This window comes from Triturus cristatus, chromosome 5_2, assembly GCF_964204655.1.
Source record: "Triturus cristatus chromosome 5_2, aTriCri1.1, whole genome shotgun sequence".
NCBI classification, from domain to species: domain Eukaryota; kingdom Metazoa; phylum Chordata; class Amphibia; order Caudata; family Salamandridae; genus Triturus; species Triturus cristatus.
Genome location: NC_140588.1, coordinates 467,247,771 through 467,266,186, shown reverse-complemented (window position 1 = coordinate 467,266,186; position 18,416 = coordinate 467,247,771). Strand labels below are relative to the sequence as shown.

Here is an 18,416-nt window from a genome sequence, read left to right as displayed (position 1 = left end):
TCTTCTCCCTGGAAAGGTCCCTCTCCAAGTGTCTGCTACTTATTTGTGTACTCTAATAAAACCAAAGTACGTTTTTCAAAACAGCTGCATCGGTATGTTTAATCTTAGGGCTAAAGCCTGCACAGAACAAAATAACAAGGTTCATTGTTGTTCGACCTTGCACATAATGTTCAGTCAAAATCCCAGGAATATGCAGAGTGAACACAGCGATGAGTTCTCATGTGAAAACAGCCATAGAAATTATTAAAATAAAGACATGTAGTAACGTGCGCAAAGCAGCAGGCAGGCTGCAACGTGCTCAAGCTAACCTAGTGAAGACAACAATGTCCCAAATGGGCCACATGACACCATAGGAAATAATGGTGTTTAGATTTCGCCGGACGGGTTATCCGTCACCGTTGTGACAGAGCAACCCGTCCGCCGAAATCTAAATCAGGCTCTTAGGCTTTAGTTGGATCAGAACATGCACGAATAAAAAAAATCACTGAAATCCAATTTTCCACAAATTCTCTTGTGTGCAGTAAATATAGTTTTATCTCTAAAATTGTCTTTACAAATTAAATTTCCATATAAATGGAAAATGTGATTTCTGCAAATATCAATTCACCACCACACCATGGTTTATTACCTTAATAAATTGCCTGCCTCATGTACATTAAAGCTAAATGGGTTGCCAAAGTTTGTTGTACTAAAAAGTGGGTTGTGGTTCTAAAAAGGTTGGGAAGCACTGAGCTGCATTAATTTAACCATGTTCTCCAGCCTATTTTCCTACAGTGTTATGTATCTTTTCTAGAACAGTTTGACTCTGACCTCTCGATTACGTTTTATTCTTGTAGACTGTATTAATACGGCACCTTAACAGCTGCATAACCACTGTGTGATTTTGTGTATGTGCTTGTTCGTGCAATCAAAAGAAGTTTATAAATAGGTCAGAAGTTTTCTAATTTGTGGGGGACTCTGCTTTAAACATCAAAATGGGGCACGTTTTAAACCATAAAAATTATGCACTCCTAAACATATTTGAAGCATCACATAACAGACCTCTGTAAATATTTTTTTTTTCTTGCCAGTATTCCAACACCTGCATTAGATTTATTTGATCATATGCTTGCATTGGACCCAAGCAAACGCTGCACTGCTGAACAAGCCCTTTTGTGTGACTTTCTTCGTGACGTGGAACCGTCTAAAATGCCTCCACCTGAGTAAGTACCGTCGATATTGGTTAGTTTTGTTTAAAATATCACCAAGGGTTGGATTGGCTTAATTATGTGCATCTGAAAGAGACAATTAGTTATGGATTCCTCACCTTAGAATTAACCCCAGGCGTCAGACTAGATCCAGAGATTTTTTCTTCAACAGTACCCCTGTGCATTGGTAGATGGTGTCGTGGTCGCCAGAATAACGTTGCGGTATCTACTTAAACACCACCCCTGCGCACTGACGTCGGTTCTTTCTTTTTCTGCACCAGCCTAGCCCTGATTCGGAGGGAGCGGTACCTAGAGTCACTTTTTGACTCTATTTTTGCGACTTTTTGTTGACGTCTTTTTGAGCCGTTATTACTCCTGGTGCACAGGGATGTTAATTCGGCAGACCGGCTTCAAGTCTTGTGACTGCTGTAACAACCTGATGTCTGTGATGGAACCCCATCTTGTGTGCCTCTGGTGCCTGGAACGCGACGACGGCCTGAAGTCGTGCTCCGACTGCCGGGCCATGGCCCCGTAGACTTTGCAGGAGCGGTCCTGAAAGCTTCTGGAGGCCTGGCAGTAGGCTCAGTGCCGCTCGAGGTCCTAGTCGAGAGGGAGGTCGCTGGACCTGTTGCGGAGCCATCACCACTCCTCGTCTAAGTCTTAGTCTTTGGGTAAGTCGAAGCACAAAAATAAGGCGAAGAAGCACCATCGCTCTTCGAGTTCTCCCTGTCCGTAAGCCGACGCGGGATGCGGGTGGTAGTCGCCAGGCTTTGCCCGTGGAGCCTGTTGCGTCAACCTGAGCTTCCCTCCCTTCCTGGGAGCCTGCGCGATACCTGCCCAACTTTGTAGCTTTTATGAAGCTCTCCATTCTATTTTTAAGCAACCCGACTCCGCTGGCACGCTTTCGGGACCCGCGACTCGGCTAGGGGATCCAGGCCTTTGATGACGGCGGCTCCTGATGCCCCTCCGACGCCGGTTGTGTCCCCAGCTGATGTCAACCCCGGCCTCCCCCTCAATGTGGACACGGAGCTGGACCAACGTCGCCTGGCGCCGACCGGTATTTTGTACCCCTGTTCTCCCCTGGGGTTTCCGATCGCCCTGAGTGGCTACCAGTGGAGGATGAGGAGGACTGGGAGGGGTCGATGGACCCTGTGGCAGACCATTTGGAAGAACCAGATTGGAGAGAGGAGTTTGGTGAGGCCAGTGGTCTGGACACTACCCCAGACCTTGGCATGCGTTCTCCCCCTACCGTGGCTTTGGAGGAGGGTGCGTCATATGCATTGGTGCTGCATAGTGCGGGTGAGGCCTAAAACCTCGAGCTTCCTACGGTGGCAGTTAGGACTAACCTCCTGACCAAGGTGCTTCAACTGGCAGCAGCCTCTTTGGAGGCCCTGCTGCCATTCAATGAGGCCCCTATGGACATCCTTTTGGGCACTTGGTCCAAGTCCAACACTGGGGCTCCTGTGGACAGGATGATTGCCTGACACCACCGCCCTGCAGACCCCATTTTCCTCTTCCACCACCCTACCCCTGAGAGCTTGGTGGTCCAAGCCTCGACTTCCAAGGGTGCATTCCTTACCGCACCACCTGATAGGGATCCAAGGAGCTGCACCACCTTGGGAAGATATTTTCTTCCTCCAGCTTAGGTCTGCGGTTGGAGAACATCGCATTTCTCTTGGGACGTTACTCTCACTCTGTGTGGGACTCGGTGGCATAGGTGCTGCCCCAATGTCCATTGGAGGTCCGGGCTGTCCTCTCCCGTGCTGTCCAAGCTACTTTTATAGACCAGCCTTTTGATGGCTGTCGCCTGTTCGGCGACAAAGCAGAGAACACGCTCGAGCGCTTTAAGCACTCTGGGGCCACGGCCAGATCCTTGGGCCTTGCTTCCACCTATTGCCCGCGAGGTCTGCTTTAAGCCCCTTTCGTGGCTACAGAAGGGGTGCCCCACCACGTTCCACCTAGAGCCACAGGCCTGCGCAAGCTGTCCGTCCTCTGCGCGGCCGGGGACTTGGGACCCACCGTCGTGGGTCTGGGAGCCAGCGGACAGGCCAGTCAATCAGCGCCTCCTCTGCAGCAGCCTCCAAGCCCTCCTAGTCCAACCTTTCAGAGCCACCAATCGCCATTGGGTGGCAGGATTCGCCATCACCTCCCCCACTGGTGCAACATCACTTCGGACAGGTGGCTTTTGCATATAGTCCAAAGGAGCTACTCCCTCCCCTTCGAGACTACCCCTCCATCCATGCCACCTCAGTTCCATCGCATGTCAGAGGATCACCTGGCACTTCTCCAACAGGAAGTTACGGCCCTCTTGGCCAAGGGAGCCATCAAACGAGTTCCTGCCCCAGAAGTAGGTTGGGATTGCTATTCCCACTACTTTCTGGTGCCCAAGAAGGGCAAAGACCTGTTTCCTATCTTGGATCTCCGGAACGTCAACAGCTTTCTCCAGAAGTTCAAAATGTTGACATTGGCTCCGGTCCTGTCTGCTCTCGATCCTGCAGACTGGATGGTAGCGTTGGACTTGCAGGACGCTTATTTTCACATCCCCATCCTGCCAGCCCACAGGCGTTACCTGCGGGTCACAGTAGGCCACGAGCATTTTCAGTTCACTGTGCTCCCCGTTGGCCTTACCAGCGCCCCTTGGGTGTTCATGAAAGTGGCGGTGGTCGCAGCTAATCTGCGCAGATCAGGGGTTCCAGTCTTGCCCTATCTCGACGACTGGCTGCTAAAGGCATGCTCGCCCCAGGCTGTGGTCTCCCACCTCCAGACTACGGCCAACCTCCTGCATTCGCTGGGGTTCACCATCAACGTGCCAAAGTCACACCTGATCCCCTCTCAAAAGCTCCTTTTCATTGGAGCGGTTCTGGACACAGCGCAGTTTTGAGCTTATCCTCCCGAGCAGCGAGTCTGGGCTATTCATGCTATGATTACGATCTCTCATCCTTTATCCTGGGTTTCAGTCAGAATGATCCTGCGGCTACTGGGCCTCATGGCCTCTTGCATCCTGTTGGTGGACTATGCCAGGTGGCATATGCTTGCTCTACCATGGGACCTGAAGTTCCAGTGGGCACAGCATCAGGGGAATCTTTTCGATTGCGTCCAGATCTGAAGGCACTGCACACCAATTGCAGTGGGGCTAACGAACCAGGATTGGGTCACCGGCAGATCCCTGTCTCTTCCCCAACCAGAGTTCACAGTGGTGACAGATGGATCGCTTCTGGGGTGGGGCCGCCACATGGGAGAGGTGGAGATCAGAGGCCTCTGGTCGCGTCTGGGCTCAACATCAACCTTCTGGAGCTTCGAGCGATCTGTCTTCCACTGAAGGCATTCCTTCCTTCTGTCAAGGGGAGAGTAGTGCAGGTGTTGACGGACATCACCACCGCCATGTGGTACTGCAACAAACAAGGCCGGGTGGAGTTGTGGACCCTATGTCAGGAGGCACTTAGTCTCTGGAAGTGGCTGGAATGTCAGGGCATGTCCCTGGTGTTTCAACACCTGGCGGGTTCTCTGAACGCCAGGGCAGACAAACTCGGCCACCGGTGCATGATGGATCACGAATGGCGTATTCACTCGGAGGTGGTGCAAGGTGTCTTTCTGCGGTGGGGAGAGCCTTGGTTAGATCTAGTCGCCACCAAAGAGAACGCGCTATGTCAGCTGTTCTGCGCATTGGAATTTCTAAGGCGGCACTCGCTCAGCGACCCTTTTGGTCACAAGTGAATTTGCGGAGTTCTATTTGTCTTTCTGCCTATACCACTACTACCCAGAGTGCTGAAGAAGATCAAGCGCGACCGGGCCCAAGTCATTCTTGTTACTCCGGACTGGACACAAAGTTTTGTATCCAGAGCTCTTGCACATGGCCATCGGTCCTCCGATCAGAGGATCTTCTGTCGCAGCAGCAGGGGACAGTCTTCCACCCGAACCTGTCCAGCCTCCACCTCTTTGCGTGGCGATTGAGCGGTGACAGTTGACAGCTTTTGACTTTCCTCCCGAAGTCTAACGTCATCTTGACAGCCAGGCGTCCCTCCACCAAAACTGTATAGGCCTGTAGATGGGACAAGTTTGTGTCATGGTGCGCAGCAAAAGCTGTGGATCCCTTTCTATCCCCTCTCTGAGTTTCTCCTCTTCATTCTTTCTTTGGCCCAGCAGGTCTCTGCTCTGGGCAATCTAAAAGGCTATCTTTCGTCCATATCGACCTATCTCCGGCTTCCTGATCAGCCTTCTCTTTTCATGTCCCCCATTGTACATTGCTTCCTCAAGGGCATTACTCACTTGTATCCACCAATTTCTTTCGGAATGCCTCAGTGGGACGGTTCTGACCTATCTTATGTGTGCTCCCTTCGAGCCACTACATAACTGTCCTCTCAGATTTCTGACTCTTAAAACGGCCTTTCTGGTCACCATCACCTCTGCTCGCAGGGTGAGTGAGCTGCAGGCTCTTTCTTTAAAACCTCCTGTTAGAGGCATATGAGCTGCAGAATTATATACTTGTGCATAGATCGCCATCTGGTGGGCTCGGATGTTTGCACTTTGTTTTTGTATTGGAAGAAGTTCTTTGTAGTCACGAGATAGGTGACTCCTCCTTATAACGATTGTGCGCATGGACTCCATCCTCGGATAGTTTTTTTCCACCATCGGGTTTGGATGTAAATTGCTGCGCTCCGGGTTGGTGTCGTATTCGATTCCCCCTTTGACGCACAATCCCTCACCGCTCGCCGGTATTGTTTCCATTGCGTTCCCCTTAGACACACATCCAAAAATTCATCAAGACCTTCGATTCCGGTCGTCGACGCGGGCCGTTGGCTCTATCTGCGCCATCAGGCCCTGCAGTCAATGGAAAGAACTCCATTCCAAATACCCCCTGTGTGGTGCAAAAAATCCCACACACTGATCTCTACGAGGTCTGTAATCTTTGCCTCTCTCCAGAACACGAGGATAAAGATTGCGAGGCCTGTGCTTCCTTCAGATCAAAGACGACCATACGTGATTGTCGGGCTTGACGTCGCATAATGTCTCGATCAACTACCTCGGCGCTGGACGACCTCTTCGATGCAGGCCCCGATGTTCCAAAACAACAAGAACCGGAGGATGAAGTCCAGATACAAGCCTTCAGTGGGCTCGGGATCGAGCCAGCCACATAGTGGTACCGAAAAACCATCTCCGGCACCAAAACAAAAGCCAAAACCACAGACCGTGCCACATCCTGTTCCATCGACACTGAAGACTGCTTTGACGCGGAGCACTTCGGCACCGAAACACGTCGAGGACAAGCCCTTGGAACTGAAAAACTCCATAAATCTTTGGAGCAGAAAAAGATTCCGGAATCAAACTCCACCAAAGCATAAGGAGACCAAGACCCCTCCTAAAGCTACAGAGCCTAAACCAAAGCACCACTCTGAACCAAAGTAGTCGGTACCAAAGAAAGACAATAGCTCAAAGGAACTCTTTTTCAACCAGATCCCTCGGATCCGAAACAAAAAACTCTACACATTGACCCTGTTACCGGTCATATCACAACAATACCACCTAAAAAGAGGAAATTGGACCCCTCAGAGTCACCTGTGATACCCTTAAAGAAGAAAGACCTAGCAACTTCACCTTTCAGACCCTCCTCTCCCCCTCCAAATCTTCATCTATACCACTTTCTCCAGTAGACTCTCCACTGCTTCCTTCTTCACCTGCACCACAAGACGATGAAGACTACTTTGGGCTTGGGGATTGGGATGGGGATGTAGACCCACAAGGGGAGGATGATGATATCCCCAGTATCCCACCACCTGACCCTTGGGACGATTATAATAATATCCCAGATATACCTGAGCCTGACTCATACCCATCTAAACCATCCCCTCCAGACGACAACATAGGTTTTGCGCAACTCATAAATACAGCAGCCAAATATCATGGGGTACACTCAGACCCTTTGGAGGAAGATTTTTTTATTAGAGACTTTTACACATTCACACAAGTCAACAAGTACTTTACCTATGTTCAAAGGTATGATTAAACATGCCCCTGATGTGTTTAAAGACCCTGTCGGGGCTAGAATACTCAACCCCAGAGTTGATAACAAATATATACCAGCTCCAAATGATCCAGCTTATATCAAGGGACAGCTCCCTCTAGATTCTCTGGTTGTGTCAAATGCACGTACACTGGCAAATTCCCAAACAGGTGATGCCCCTCCTCTGCATTAAGGATTTCAATAATTGGATGCATCTGGTAAAGGGGTTGCGTCACAGGCGGCAAATCTCTGCCGCATTGCAAACGCCCAAGCTTTGTTGGCCAGGTATGATAGGGCGCCTTATGATGAGCTTGAGACACATGCAACATCTTCCAGAACAATATAGGTCTAAAGCTAATGACCTCATACAAGAGGAAAAACTAATTACAAACACCTCTATCAAATGTGCTCTTGATTCAGCGGACACAGCATCTCGTGACGTTAATACAAGTGTTTTACTGTGCAGGCACGCATGGCTACGCATATCTGGTTTTAAACAAGAGGTACAGTCTCAAATTCTTAATCAACCTTTTGATCAAGAACACTTGTTTGGACCTACGGTTGACACATCTTTGGAGAAGATGAAGAAAGACACTGAAACAGCTAAATCCATGGGGGCCTTACAGTCACCAACAACTAGAGGTTACTTTCATCACTCCTTATATAGGGGCGCCTCCAAGACCATTGGAACAGACAACACTTCTTCCTACAAAAGCCCCACTCAAACATCCTCTAACAGGATATTTTAGAGGGGGTTACAGAAATAACAGCAAAGGAAGAGGCTGCGGTAATAACACCCGCACCTCCCCTAGCACAAAACAGTGACTTCCCTCCACTCCCCCAAGACCATTCCTCTCCGGTCGGGGGAAGACTATCACAGTTCCTACCTGTCTGGAATTCCATCACCACAGACAGGTGGGTGACACAAATTATCCAGTATGGTTACTCCCTGGAACTCGCCTCTACTTCTCCCCACATACCACCCAAACAACGTCCGTTGTCCACAGAACATCTCACGCTTTTAGAAAAGAGATTCTCTCTCTCTTGCAAAAGCACGCAAAAGAACCGTTTCCCATACACTACCAAGGCACAGGGGTTTACTCCCTTTACTTCCTCATCCAAAAAAAGGACGGCACTCTCAGGCCAATATTAGACCTCAGAACGTTTAACCTGTACATACAATCTGACCACTTTCACATGGTCACTCTCCAACAGGTCCTCCCATTGCTCCAACAAGGCGATTTCCTTGCCACTCTAGACCTCAAGGATGCCTACTTTCACATTCCTATTCACCCTGCTCACAGGAAATATCTACGTTTTGTAGTGGACGGTCAGCACTACCAGTTCAAAGTGCTCCCATTCGGAGTGACTACAGCACCCAGAGTCGTTAAAAAATGTCTCGCAGTAGTAGCAGCTCACTTGTGAAGACAACACATTCATGTGTTTCCTTACCTCGTCGACTGGCTCATAAAAGCCAAGTCACGCAGCTATTGTGTGCACCACACACAAACCAATCCAGCTACTGCACAATTTAGGATTCACAATAAACCTCACCAAATCACATCTTCAACCGTCCCACACCCAACAGTATCTAGGCGCCACAATGGATACTTCAAAAGCCCTTGCATACACCAACCCAGCCAGGATAGCCAGCATGCAAGCTCTATTAACAAAATTTCAACCTCAACACTAACTACCAGCTCGAGTGTTTATGCAGCTAATAGGGATGATGGCCTCTTGCATTTTAATTGTACCTTATGCAAGACTCCAATTGTGTCCATTACAAGAATATTTAGAACATCAGTGGAACCAGGCTCAATGTCAGCTTCCAGATCTGGTGTTGGTAGACAGCCGCACACATCGCGCTCTGGTGGAACCCACAAAACCTTTCCAAAGGGCGCCTCTTCCCAGACCGGGTTCCACAGAGAGTGCTAACAGCGGATGCATCGCTCATCGGCTGGGGAGCTCGTCTCTTGAGCCATACCATTCAGGGTATATGGACCCATCAACAGAAACTGCTCCACATCAATCACCTCGAATTACTGGCGATATATCTTGCATTAAAAGCTTTCCAAATGCATCTCGTACACAAAGCTGTCCTCATCCGTATGGACAACATGACAGCAATGTACTATATACAAAAACGGGGGGACACTCTCTACAGCTTTCACGCCTAGCGCAAAGCATATGGAGATGAGCCATTCCTAAAAAAAAATATACCTCTTAGCAGAACATATTCCAGGGGGACACAATCAGATTGTGGATCTGCTCAGTCATCAAGAAAACAGATCCACGAATGGGAACTTCATCCGCAAGTTCTTCATCTGTTTTTTCAAATGTGGGGCCACCCGGACATAGATATGTTCGCCACTCATTTAAACACAAAATGCCCAAGCTTTGCCTCCAATTATCCACACCCATTGTCCAAAGGCAATGCGATATGGATGAACTGGTCAAGCAGATTTGAGTACGCTTTTCCGCCTCTCCCGCTCATTCCATTACTGGTGCGCAAGCTCAAACAACAGTCTCTCACAATGATCCTAGTTGCCCTGACATGGGCCCGGCAACCATGGTTCACAACCCTGCTGGAACTCTCAGTAGTTCTGCATCAAAAGCTGCACCAGTCCCCAAAGCTTCTCACGCAGAACCATGGATAGATGAGGCATCCAGATCCAGCTCAACTGAACCTAGCAATCTGGCTCCTGAAGTCTTAGTTTGGTTACCTCAATCCCCTTCCAGACTGTATGAACGTCCTTAAAGATGCTAGACATCCTAACACTAAAACATGCTACGCAGCTAAATGCAAAAGATTTGTGAACTACTGCAATAACAACACAATCAATCTACTAGATGCTTCTATTCAAAACATTATTTGTTACCTCCTGCATCTACAAAAAATGTAATCTGGCATTCACATCTATACAATTACATCTTGCTGCCATAGCTGCTTAACTACAGTACAGGCAACATTTGTCATTGTTTAAGGTACCTGCTATTAAAGTGTTCATGGAAGGCCTTAAAAGAATAATTCCTCCCAGAGTTCTTCCCTCTCTAGTGTGGAATCTAAACATTGTCCTTACCAGGCTCATAGGTCCCCCCTTTGGACCTTTACATAAATGTGTGCTATAATTTCTCACATGGATAGTAGCTTTCCTTGTGGCGATCACATCGCTCAGAAGAGTTAGTGAACTCCAGGCATTAACCATAAAATAACCATTCTTACAAATACATCGCAACAAAGTGGTTCTTAGGACAAACCCTAAATTCTTACCAAAAGTAGTTTCTTCTTTCCACCTTAACCAGTCTGTTGAACTACCAGTCTTTTTTCCTCAACCAGACTCAGTAGCAGAACTGGCTCTTCATACGCTTGACATCGAAAGAGCTATCCTTTATTACATTGAAAGGACAACAACTTTCAGAAAAAATAAACAACTTTTTGTAGCTTTCTCACCACCACAGAAAGGCAATTCTTTATTAAAAGCTGGAATTGCCAGGTGGATCGTTAAATGCATCCAGATATGCTACCAAAAAGCAAAGTGTACAGTACCCATTCCCCCTAGAGCGCATTCCACACGCAAACTAGGGGCTTCTATGGCATTTTTAGGGAACATTTCCATAGATTACATTTGTAAAGCAGCAACATGGTCTACACCGCACACTTTCACAAAACACTATTATGTAGATGTGCAGGCAAAACAACAAGCTAGTGTGGGCCAGGCTGTACTAAAGACACTCTTTCAAACCACTGCAACAGATACAGGTGGCCACCGCTAGGGAGAGTACTGCTGTACAGTCTATGCACAAGTATATATTCTGCAGCTCATATGCCTCGAACGGAAAATGCTACTTACCAGTATGCATCTGTTCTTGGCCTGTCGAGCTGCAGAATTTTATAAGCCAACCTGGGTACCTTTATCTGTTGCAGTGCTATCTTTCTTAGATACATCACAAATGGACATCTTTCTGTTTCTCACAAACTCCATCACCCTTTATGGAGAAAAACAATCTAAGGATGGAGTCGATGCCCATGCGCACCATCGTCCTAAGGAGGAGTCCCCTATTGCGTGACTACAAAGAACTTCTTCCAAAACAAAGTGCAAACATCCGAGCCCAACACCAGATAGCTATCTATGCACAAGTATATAATTCTGCAGCTCCACATGCCTAGAACAGAGGAATACTGGTAAGTAGCCTTTTCCTTCCTGGCTGTTCTTCCGGACAAAGTTGTCCTTCGCACTGGGCCTTCTTTCCTCCCAAAAGTGGTTACCTCTTTCCACATAGGACAGACCATCACTTTGCCCACCTTCTTCCTGCCCTGGCAGCCTTCTAAAGAGGAAAAGAGGCTCCACCGTCAGGGTCCAATACGTGTGCTTTACTTCTATCTGGATCGCACAAAATAATTCCGGGTGGATGACCAGCTCTTTGTTGGCTCTGTGGGCACCAAGAAAGGTCAGGCCGTGCAAAAGCGAAATATCTCCCGATGGGTCGTTCCTTGCATTAAAATCTGCTATTCCTTAGCGAAAAAGCAATTTCCAGTGGGGTTGCGTGCCCATTCTCCAGGGCGACGGCAGCCACTACTGCTTTGGGATGTGGGGTCCCCTTCATGACATCTGCCAGGCAGCTACGTGGGCTTCCTTGCACACGTTTACTAAACACTGCTGCCCGGACAGCCAAGTCCGGAGAGACTGCTTCTTTGGCCGTTCTGTTCACCAGGACTTCCTGGTGTGAACTTGGTTTGCAGACCCACCTCCGGGGTATTCTAAGGTGAGGAATTCATAACGGTCTCGGTCACATGAACAAGTTACTTACCTTCGGTAACAATATACCTGTGAGAGACATAGATTAGTTATGGATTCCTCACTGCCCCGCCCATCCTCCCCGTTCTGCGAACTGACTTCTACGGTAAGGGACTTCCCTTCAGGGCCCTAGTTGTGTGCACCAGTGGTCAGTTTCTTGCATAGCTCTGTGCCTCTGGCGTGGAATGCTGTGTAAAGAACTGACATCAGCGCGCAGGGGCAGCGTCTAAGTAGGTTCGAGGCATGTGGGCTGCTGAATTCATATCTGTGCATAGATCGCCGCCTAGTGTTGGGTCCGGATGTTTGCACGTTGTTGTCCTGGAAGAGTCTTCGAAGTATCCTTGGATAGGTGACTCCTCCCCTGGACTACAGTGCGCATGGGCATCCTCTCCATCCTCAGATTGTTTTTTTCCGCCATTGGGTTCGGATGTGCTATCTTAGCTCAAGTTAGGAAAATCTTTGGTCGAGGCCAAAAGGCCTTTAGTTAGCGTCGGTACTGTTTATCGATCGGGTTTCGATAGCATTTTGTTAGTTTACTAACTTTCAGCACCGACTTCTTTCGCATTTACCTGTCCATCGACTACTTCGACGATGGAATCCAGGACGCCATTCAAAAGGTGTCCGGTATGCAATGCGAAGTACCCACACATCGACGTCCATCCGGTGTGCAACAAATGCCTTTCGCCGGACCACAACGAATCGACATGCATGGCCTGTGCCGGGTTCCGTTCCAAGAAGACTCTAAGGAACCGAAGAGCGGCGAGACTCGAGGCGCGGCACGCGGCACCGGCCCCAACAGACATCTTCGACGAGGCCGACGTCGAAGAATTAGAAGTCATACCCTCCAGTCCCGTTTCCGAGCACGACCCCGGATCGGACGAGGGCGACGAGTCACTCTTCCACAGAGGTGAAGACGACACCGAGGTAGGAGACGACGAGGAGGCCTTAGGGGCCGAAGAGAGTAGCTCCAATGATGAACAAGGCCTACCTGTTCAAACCGAAGAAACACCAGCGCCACAGCCTTTGGCTCCGGTCGAGGGATCGCCTTCGGGCCTTACCCGAGACCCATCCCGTAGTTCTTCGGCCCCGCCCTCGGGCCCGGCCTCGGACGTTCAGCGGCAGCCATTGCTGCATAAGCCAGCTGGTTTCCCTACCACAAAACCGGAACCGAAAGCTGCTCCGGTTCATACGAAACCGAAACTGAAAGTGGCGCTGGTCGGATCGAGGCCTTCCACGCCTTCGACGCCAGCGCAACGCGTCGGCACCGACCGCACCAAGAGGGACTTCGGTGCCGAACTGGAATCGGGCGACATCGGAGTCGACAAACGGAAAAAGGCCATCGGCACCGAGAAACCTACTCGGCTACCGACGCCAACGACACCGAGGGCAATACCGCCTGCTTCGCCTCGCGTCGCTCCCTCGACGACGCCGATGCCTCCCGTATCGAGGACGTCGACGGTGATCTCCACACCTCGACTCGAGGACCCGCCGGCACCGAAAAAATCCACGCCCGGCTCTACGAACCTGCCCGGTGCCACAGCCTCAAAGACGCCCCAAGTGCGGCCTGCTGCGACGCAAAGCAACAAAACCACGGCGGCCCTCAAAGACCCGTCGGGTTCCGGCCCGATCGGAGCTCCAGCAACCTCTACGGGGCCAGCCAACATTACCTTCGGCTTGCCTCCGTCAACAATCCCGAAGATGTTCCAACTCAGGACACGGGTTACCCAGCCTCCGGTTCCACCGGACGAGACGTCTCCGTCACGTGTCATCGACGCCGACACTGGCAGGATGATTCTCCACGACCGAAGAATAACTTCGGAACCGCCATTGGGCCCTTTCAGGATCCCACTAAAAAGGAAGCTGCCTGTGGAATCAGAACCTCTCCTTTACGAACCGTTCCATTCCTCCTACCAGGATCCACACCGGTTCTCCCCCACACGCTCCGACACGGATGCATTGGAGGACTACATGGATGACCAAGCACCCTACCATGTAGACACAGACCCTGATGACCAGCAGGACCCTGATCAAACTTGGGGCGACCCTGCAGACCCCAGTGCACCTCTCGATACACAGGACCCACAACTCTATGGGGCAAAAACATCTCCCACGGAGGATACTGCGGCGTTCAACGCTCTTATTGAATGTGCTGCAAATACCCATGGGGTACAGCTTCACTCAGATACCATCGAGGATGACTTTCTAATGGACACTTTTGCATCCTCAGAAAGACATGTAAAAACTCTGCCAATGCTGAAGGGGGTCCTCAAACCAGCTAAGGACATTTTCAAGGAACCCACCAGGGCACGAGTGATAAACCCCAGGATTGATAAAAAATACAGGTCAGCACCTGGGGATCCTACTTACATCAAAGGACAATTACCACTCGACTCCATCGTCGTAGCGAATGCTCGCAAGAGGGCACACTCGCAAACGACAGGTGACGCTCCTCCCCCGGACAAAGAGTCCAAGGTGCTAGAGACCTCCGGCAAGCGAGTTGCCGCCCAGGCTGCCAACATATGGCGCATAGCCAATACTCAAGCGCTCCTCGCTCGCTACGATAGAGCGCACTATGACACATTGGAGCAACTACTCCAACATCTCCCTGACCAGTTCAAAGAAGGTGCAGAAATTCTTATCAGAGAGGGACAGCTACTCACAAATGCTTCCATCAAATGTGCACTAGATGCTGCAGACACGGCTGCCAGGGCCATAAACACAAGCGTCATGCTGCGACGACATGCCTGGCTACGAATCTCAGGATTCAAGCCTGAGGTACAAAACAACATACTGAACCAGCCCGTCAACCCCGACTATTTATTCGGCCCAGAGGTTGACACCACCCTCGAAAAGATAAAAAAGGACACGGACACTGCAAAGTCCATGGGCGCCCTCCAAACTCAGTCCTTTCGGAGCGGCTCCTTTCGTCGCCCCGGAAACAAGGGGGCAGGTAGAGGACAGGGGTCACAACAAACGTATAACAAAGGCAATACACAGACCACCTACGATAAAAACACCCGAGGTGGATATCGTGGCTCCAGTACAAAGGGCAGAGGACGTGGCTACGGCAACACCAGGTCCTCCCCCAAGAACAAGCAGTGACGCCCTCTCCCTTCCTCCCGACCACGTAACACCTGTCGGGGGAAGACTACAAAGGTTCCTGTCCACGTGGAACTCCATCACCACGGACAGGTGGGTCAAAGATATTGTAAAATACGGTTACTGTCTGGAGTTAACCTCCACTCCACCCACAATACCACCAAGAAACCGTCCTATGTCCTCAGAGCACTTAACGCTCTTACAGCAAGAGGTGCAAAGTATGCTTCTAAAAGGCGCTATAGAGGTCGTCCCCATCCACGAGCAGGGTACGGGGGTTTACTCCCTCTACTTTTTAATTCCAAAGAAGGACGGGTCGCTCAGGCCTATATTAGACCTGAGACCCCTGAACCAGTACATTCTTTCAGAACACTTTCACATGCTCACCCTACAGCAAGTCCTTCCGCTTCTCAAGCAGGGAGACTTCCTAGCATCACTGGACCTCAAGGATGCGTACTTTCACATACCCATCCACCCCTCACACAAAAAATACCTCAGGTTCACTGTTCAGGGGCAGCACTATCAGTTCAAAGTCCTTCCCTTCGGCGTGACAACAGCGCCCAGGGTTTTCACGAAGTGCCTAGCTACGGTGGCAGCACATTTACGGAGGCAGCATATACACGTCTACCCCTACCTAGACGACTGGCTCGTTCAAGCGAAGTCAGCCCAGCAATGTGCAAGCCACATGTCCCGCACCATTCACCTTCTTCACAGTCTGGGATTCTCACTAAATTACCCAAAGTCCCATCTCCAGCCCGCACACGTACAACAGTACCTAGGTGCGACTATAGACACTCTGGCGGCCACAGCTCAGCCAAATTTAGTGAGGATCAACAGCATACAACTGCTGATCTCCAAGTTCAAACCCAATCACTCGCTTCCAGCGCGAGTGTTTATGCAGTTGATAGGCATGATGGCCTCCTGCATCTTCATAGTCCCGCACGCGAGGTTACATATGCGCCCACTTCAGGAGTGCCTAGCACGTCAGTGGAATCAGGCTCAAGGACAGTTGAAAGACCTAGTGTTGGTGAGCGGTCGGGCATACAACTCTCTGCATTGGTGGAATCCACAAAACCTTTGCAAGGGCCGACCGTTCCAAGAGCCTGTTCCGCAAATAGTACTGACAGCGGACGCGTCTCTCCAGGGATGGGGAGCTCATGTACTCCACTACACAGTGCAGGGACTATGGACGACACAACAGAAGAAGATGCACATCAACCTTCTGGAACTGATGGCAATCTTCCTGGCCATGAAGGCATTCAAAGTACATCTGTGCAACAAAGTCGTGTTGATCCGGACGGACAACATGACTGCCATGTACTACATACAGAAGCAGGGAGGAACACACTCTCCACAGTTGTCTCATCTGGCTCAGAGCATGTGGAAGTGGGCCATTCAGAGGAACATGTTCCTCATGGCGGAACACCTCCCTGGCAAGGACAACCAGATGGCGGATCTGCTCAGCAGACACAGCCACCAGATGCACGAGTGGGAGTTACACCCATCAGTACTCCAACCGTACTTCCAGCAGTGGGGTCATCCAGAAATAGACCTATTCGCGACAAGCGAAAATGCAAAATGCCAAAGCTTCGCCGCCAGATTCCCACATCCGCAGTCGCAGGGCAATGCGATATGGATGAACTGGTCCGGCAGATTTGCGTACGCTTTTCCCCCAGCGCCGCTGATACCGCTGGTGGCTCGCAAACTACGACAACACTCCCTGACACTCGTCCTAGTTGCTCCCATGTGGGCACGCCAGCCGTGGTACGCCACCTTCCTCGAACTTTCCGTGGTGCCGCATCAAAGGCTGCGGATCAAACCCGCGCATTTGACGCAGAACCATGGAGAGGTTCAGCACCCAGATCCGCAACAGCTGAACCTGGCGATCTGGCTCCTGAAGTCCTAGAGTTTGGCTATCTCAACCTGCCACCTGACTGTATGGACATCATCAAGGAGGCCAGGAGACCCACTACCAGGGCTTGCTATGCAGCCAAATGGAAAAGGTTCGTCATTTATTGCGGTAATAATGACATCAACCCGCTGGACGCATCCATCCACAACATCATCTGTTACCTCTTACACCTATACCGATGCAATCTGGCGTACACCTCTATACGTGTCCATTTGACCGCAATATCAGCCTATCTGCAAACCAGGCAGCACCTCTCTCTATTCAGAGTGCCTGCCATCAAAGCATTCTTGGAAGGGCTCAAACGAGTCATTCCACCTAGTCACCCACCGGCTCCAATGTGGAACCTCAACTTGGTCCTCACACGCCTGATGGGTCCACCCTTTGAACCTCTACACTCCTGCGAGATTCAATTCCTTACCTGGAAAGTGGCCTTCCTAGTAGCAATCACTTCCCTAAGAAGAGTTAGTGAACTCCAGGCACTAACCGTTCAAGAGCCATTTATTCAGGTTCACGCCAACAGGGTCGTACTACGTACCAACCCCAAATTCATGCCCAAGGTAATATCGCAGTTCCACATGAATCAGACTATTGAACTGCCCGTTTTCTTCCAAAACCCACAAACTGTTGCAGAAAGGGCACTACATACACTAGATGTACGGAGGGCCCTCATGTACTACATCGACAGGACTAAACCATTCAGGAAGACAAAACAACTGTTCGTTGCCTTTGCCCCACACCACAAAGGTAACGCCATCTCCAAAGCAGGGATAGCCAGATGGATAGTTAAGTGTATTCAAATCTGTTATCAAAAGGCAAAACGCACATTAACTATTCCACCACGAGCCCACTCAACACGTAAGTTGGGGGCTTCCATGGCCTTCCTAGGAAATATTCCCCTGCATGATATATGCAGAGCAGCCACATGGTCCACTACACACACATTTACAAAACACTATTGTGTAGATGTGCAGTCAAAACAGCAGGCAGCTGTAGGACAGGCTGTTCTCAAGACACTTTTTCAGACCGCTGCAGCTGGCACGGGTAGCCGCCGCTAATAGAGGGCACTGCTATGTATTCTATGCACAGATATGAATTCAGCAGCCCACATGCCTCGAACTGAATATGCTACTTACCAGTATGCATCTGTTCTTGGCATGTAGGGCTGCTGACATTCATATCGCCCTCCCTCCTCCCCGGCGCCTGTCGCAGCTGCAGCTCTCAGAATTACTGCAAGCATGGTCATCACTTTCTGTATCTACTCCATCACTGCCACAATGGCGAAAAACAATCTGAGGATGGAGAGGATGCCCATGCGCACTGTAGTCCAGGGGAGGAGTCACCTATCCAAGGATACTTCGAAGACTCTTCCAGGACAACAACGTGCAAACATCCGGACCCAACACTAGGCGGCGATCTATGCACAGATA

At 50.1% G+C, this 18,416-nt stretch overlaps 1 protein-coding gene across 3 annotated transcripts in view; it reads left to right on the top strand.

Moving 5' to 3' along the window:
• Window positions 1-18,416, top strand: part of CDK13 (cyclin dependent kinase 13) — an 807,643-nt gene that overhangs the window by 662,073 nt on the left and 127,154 nt on the right. For all 3 annotated transcript variants that reach the window (XM_085607435.1, XM_085607434.1, XM_085607433.1), the window contains exon 13: window positions 1,071-1,202. In XM_085607435.1, the coding sequence (XP_085463561.1) occupies window positions 1,071-1,202 (132 nt within the window). The remainder of the gene's footprint in view (window positions 1-1,070; window positions 1,203-18,416) is intronic.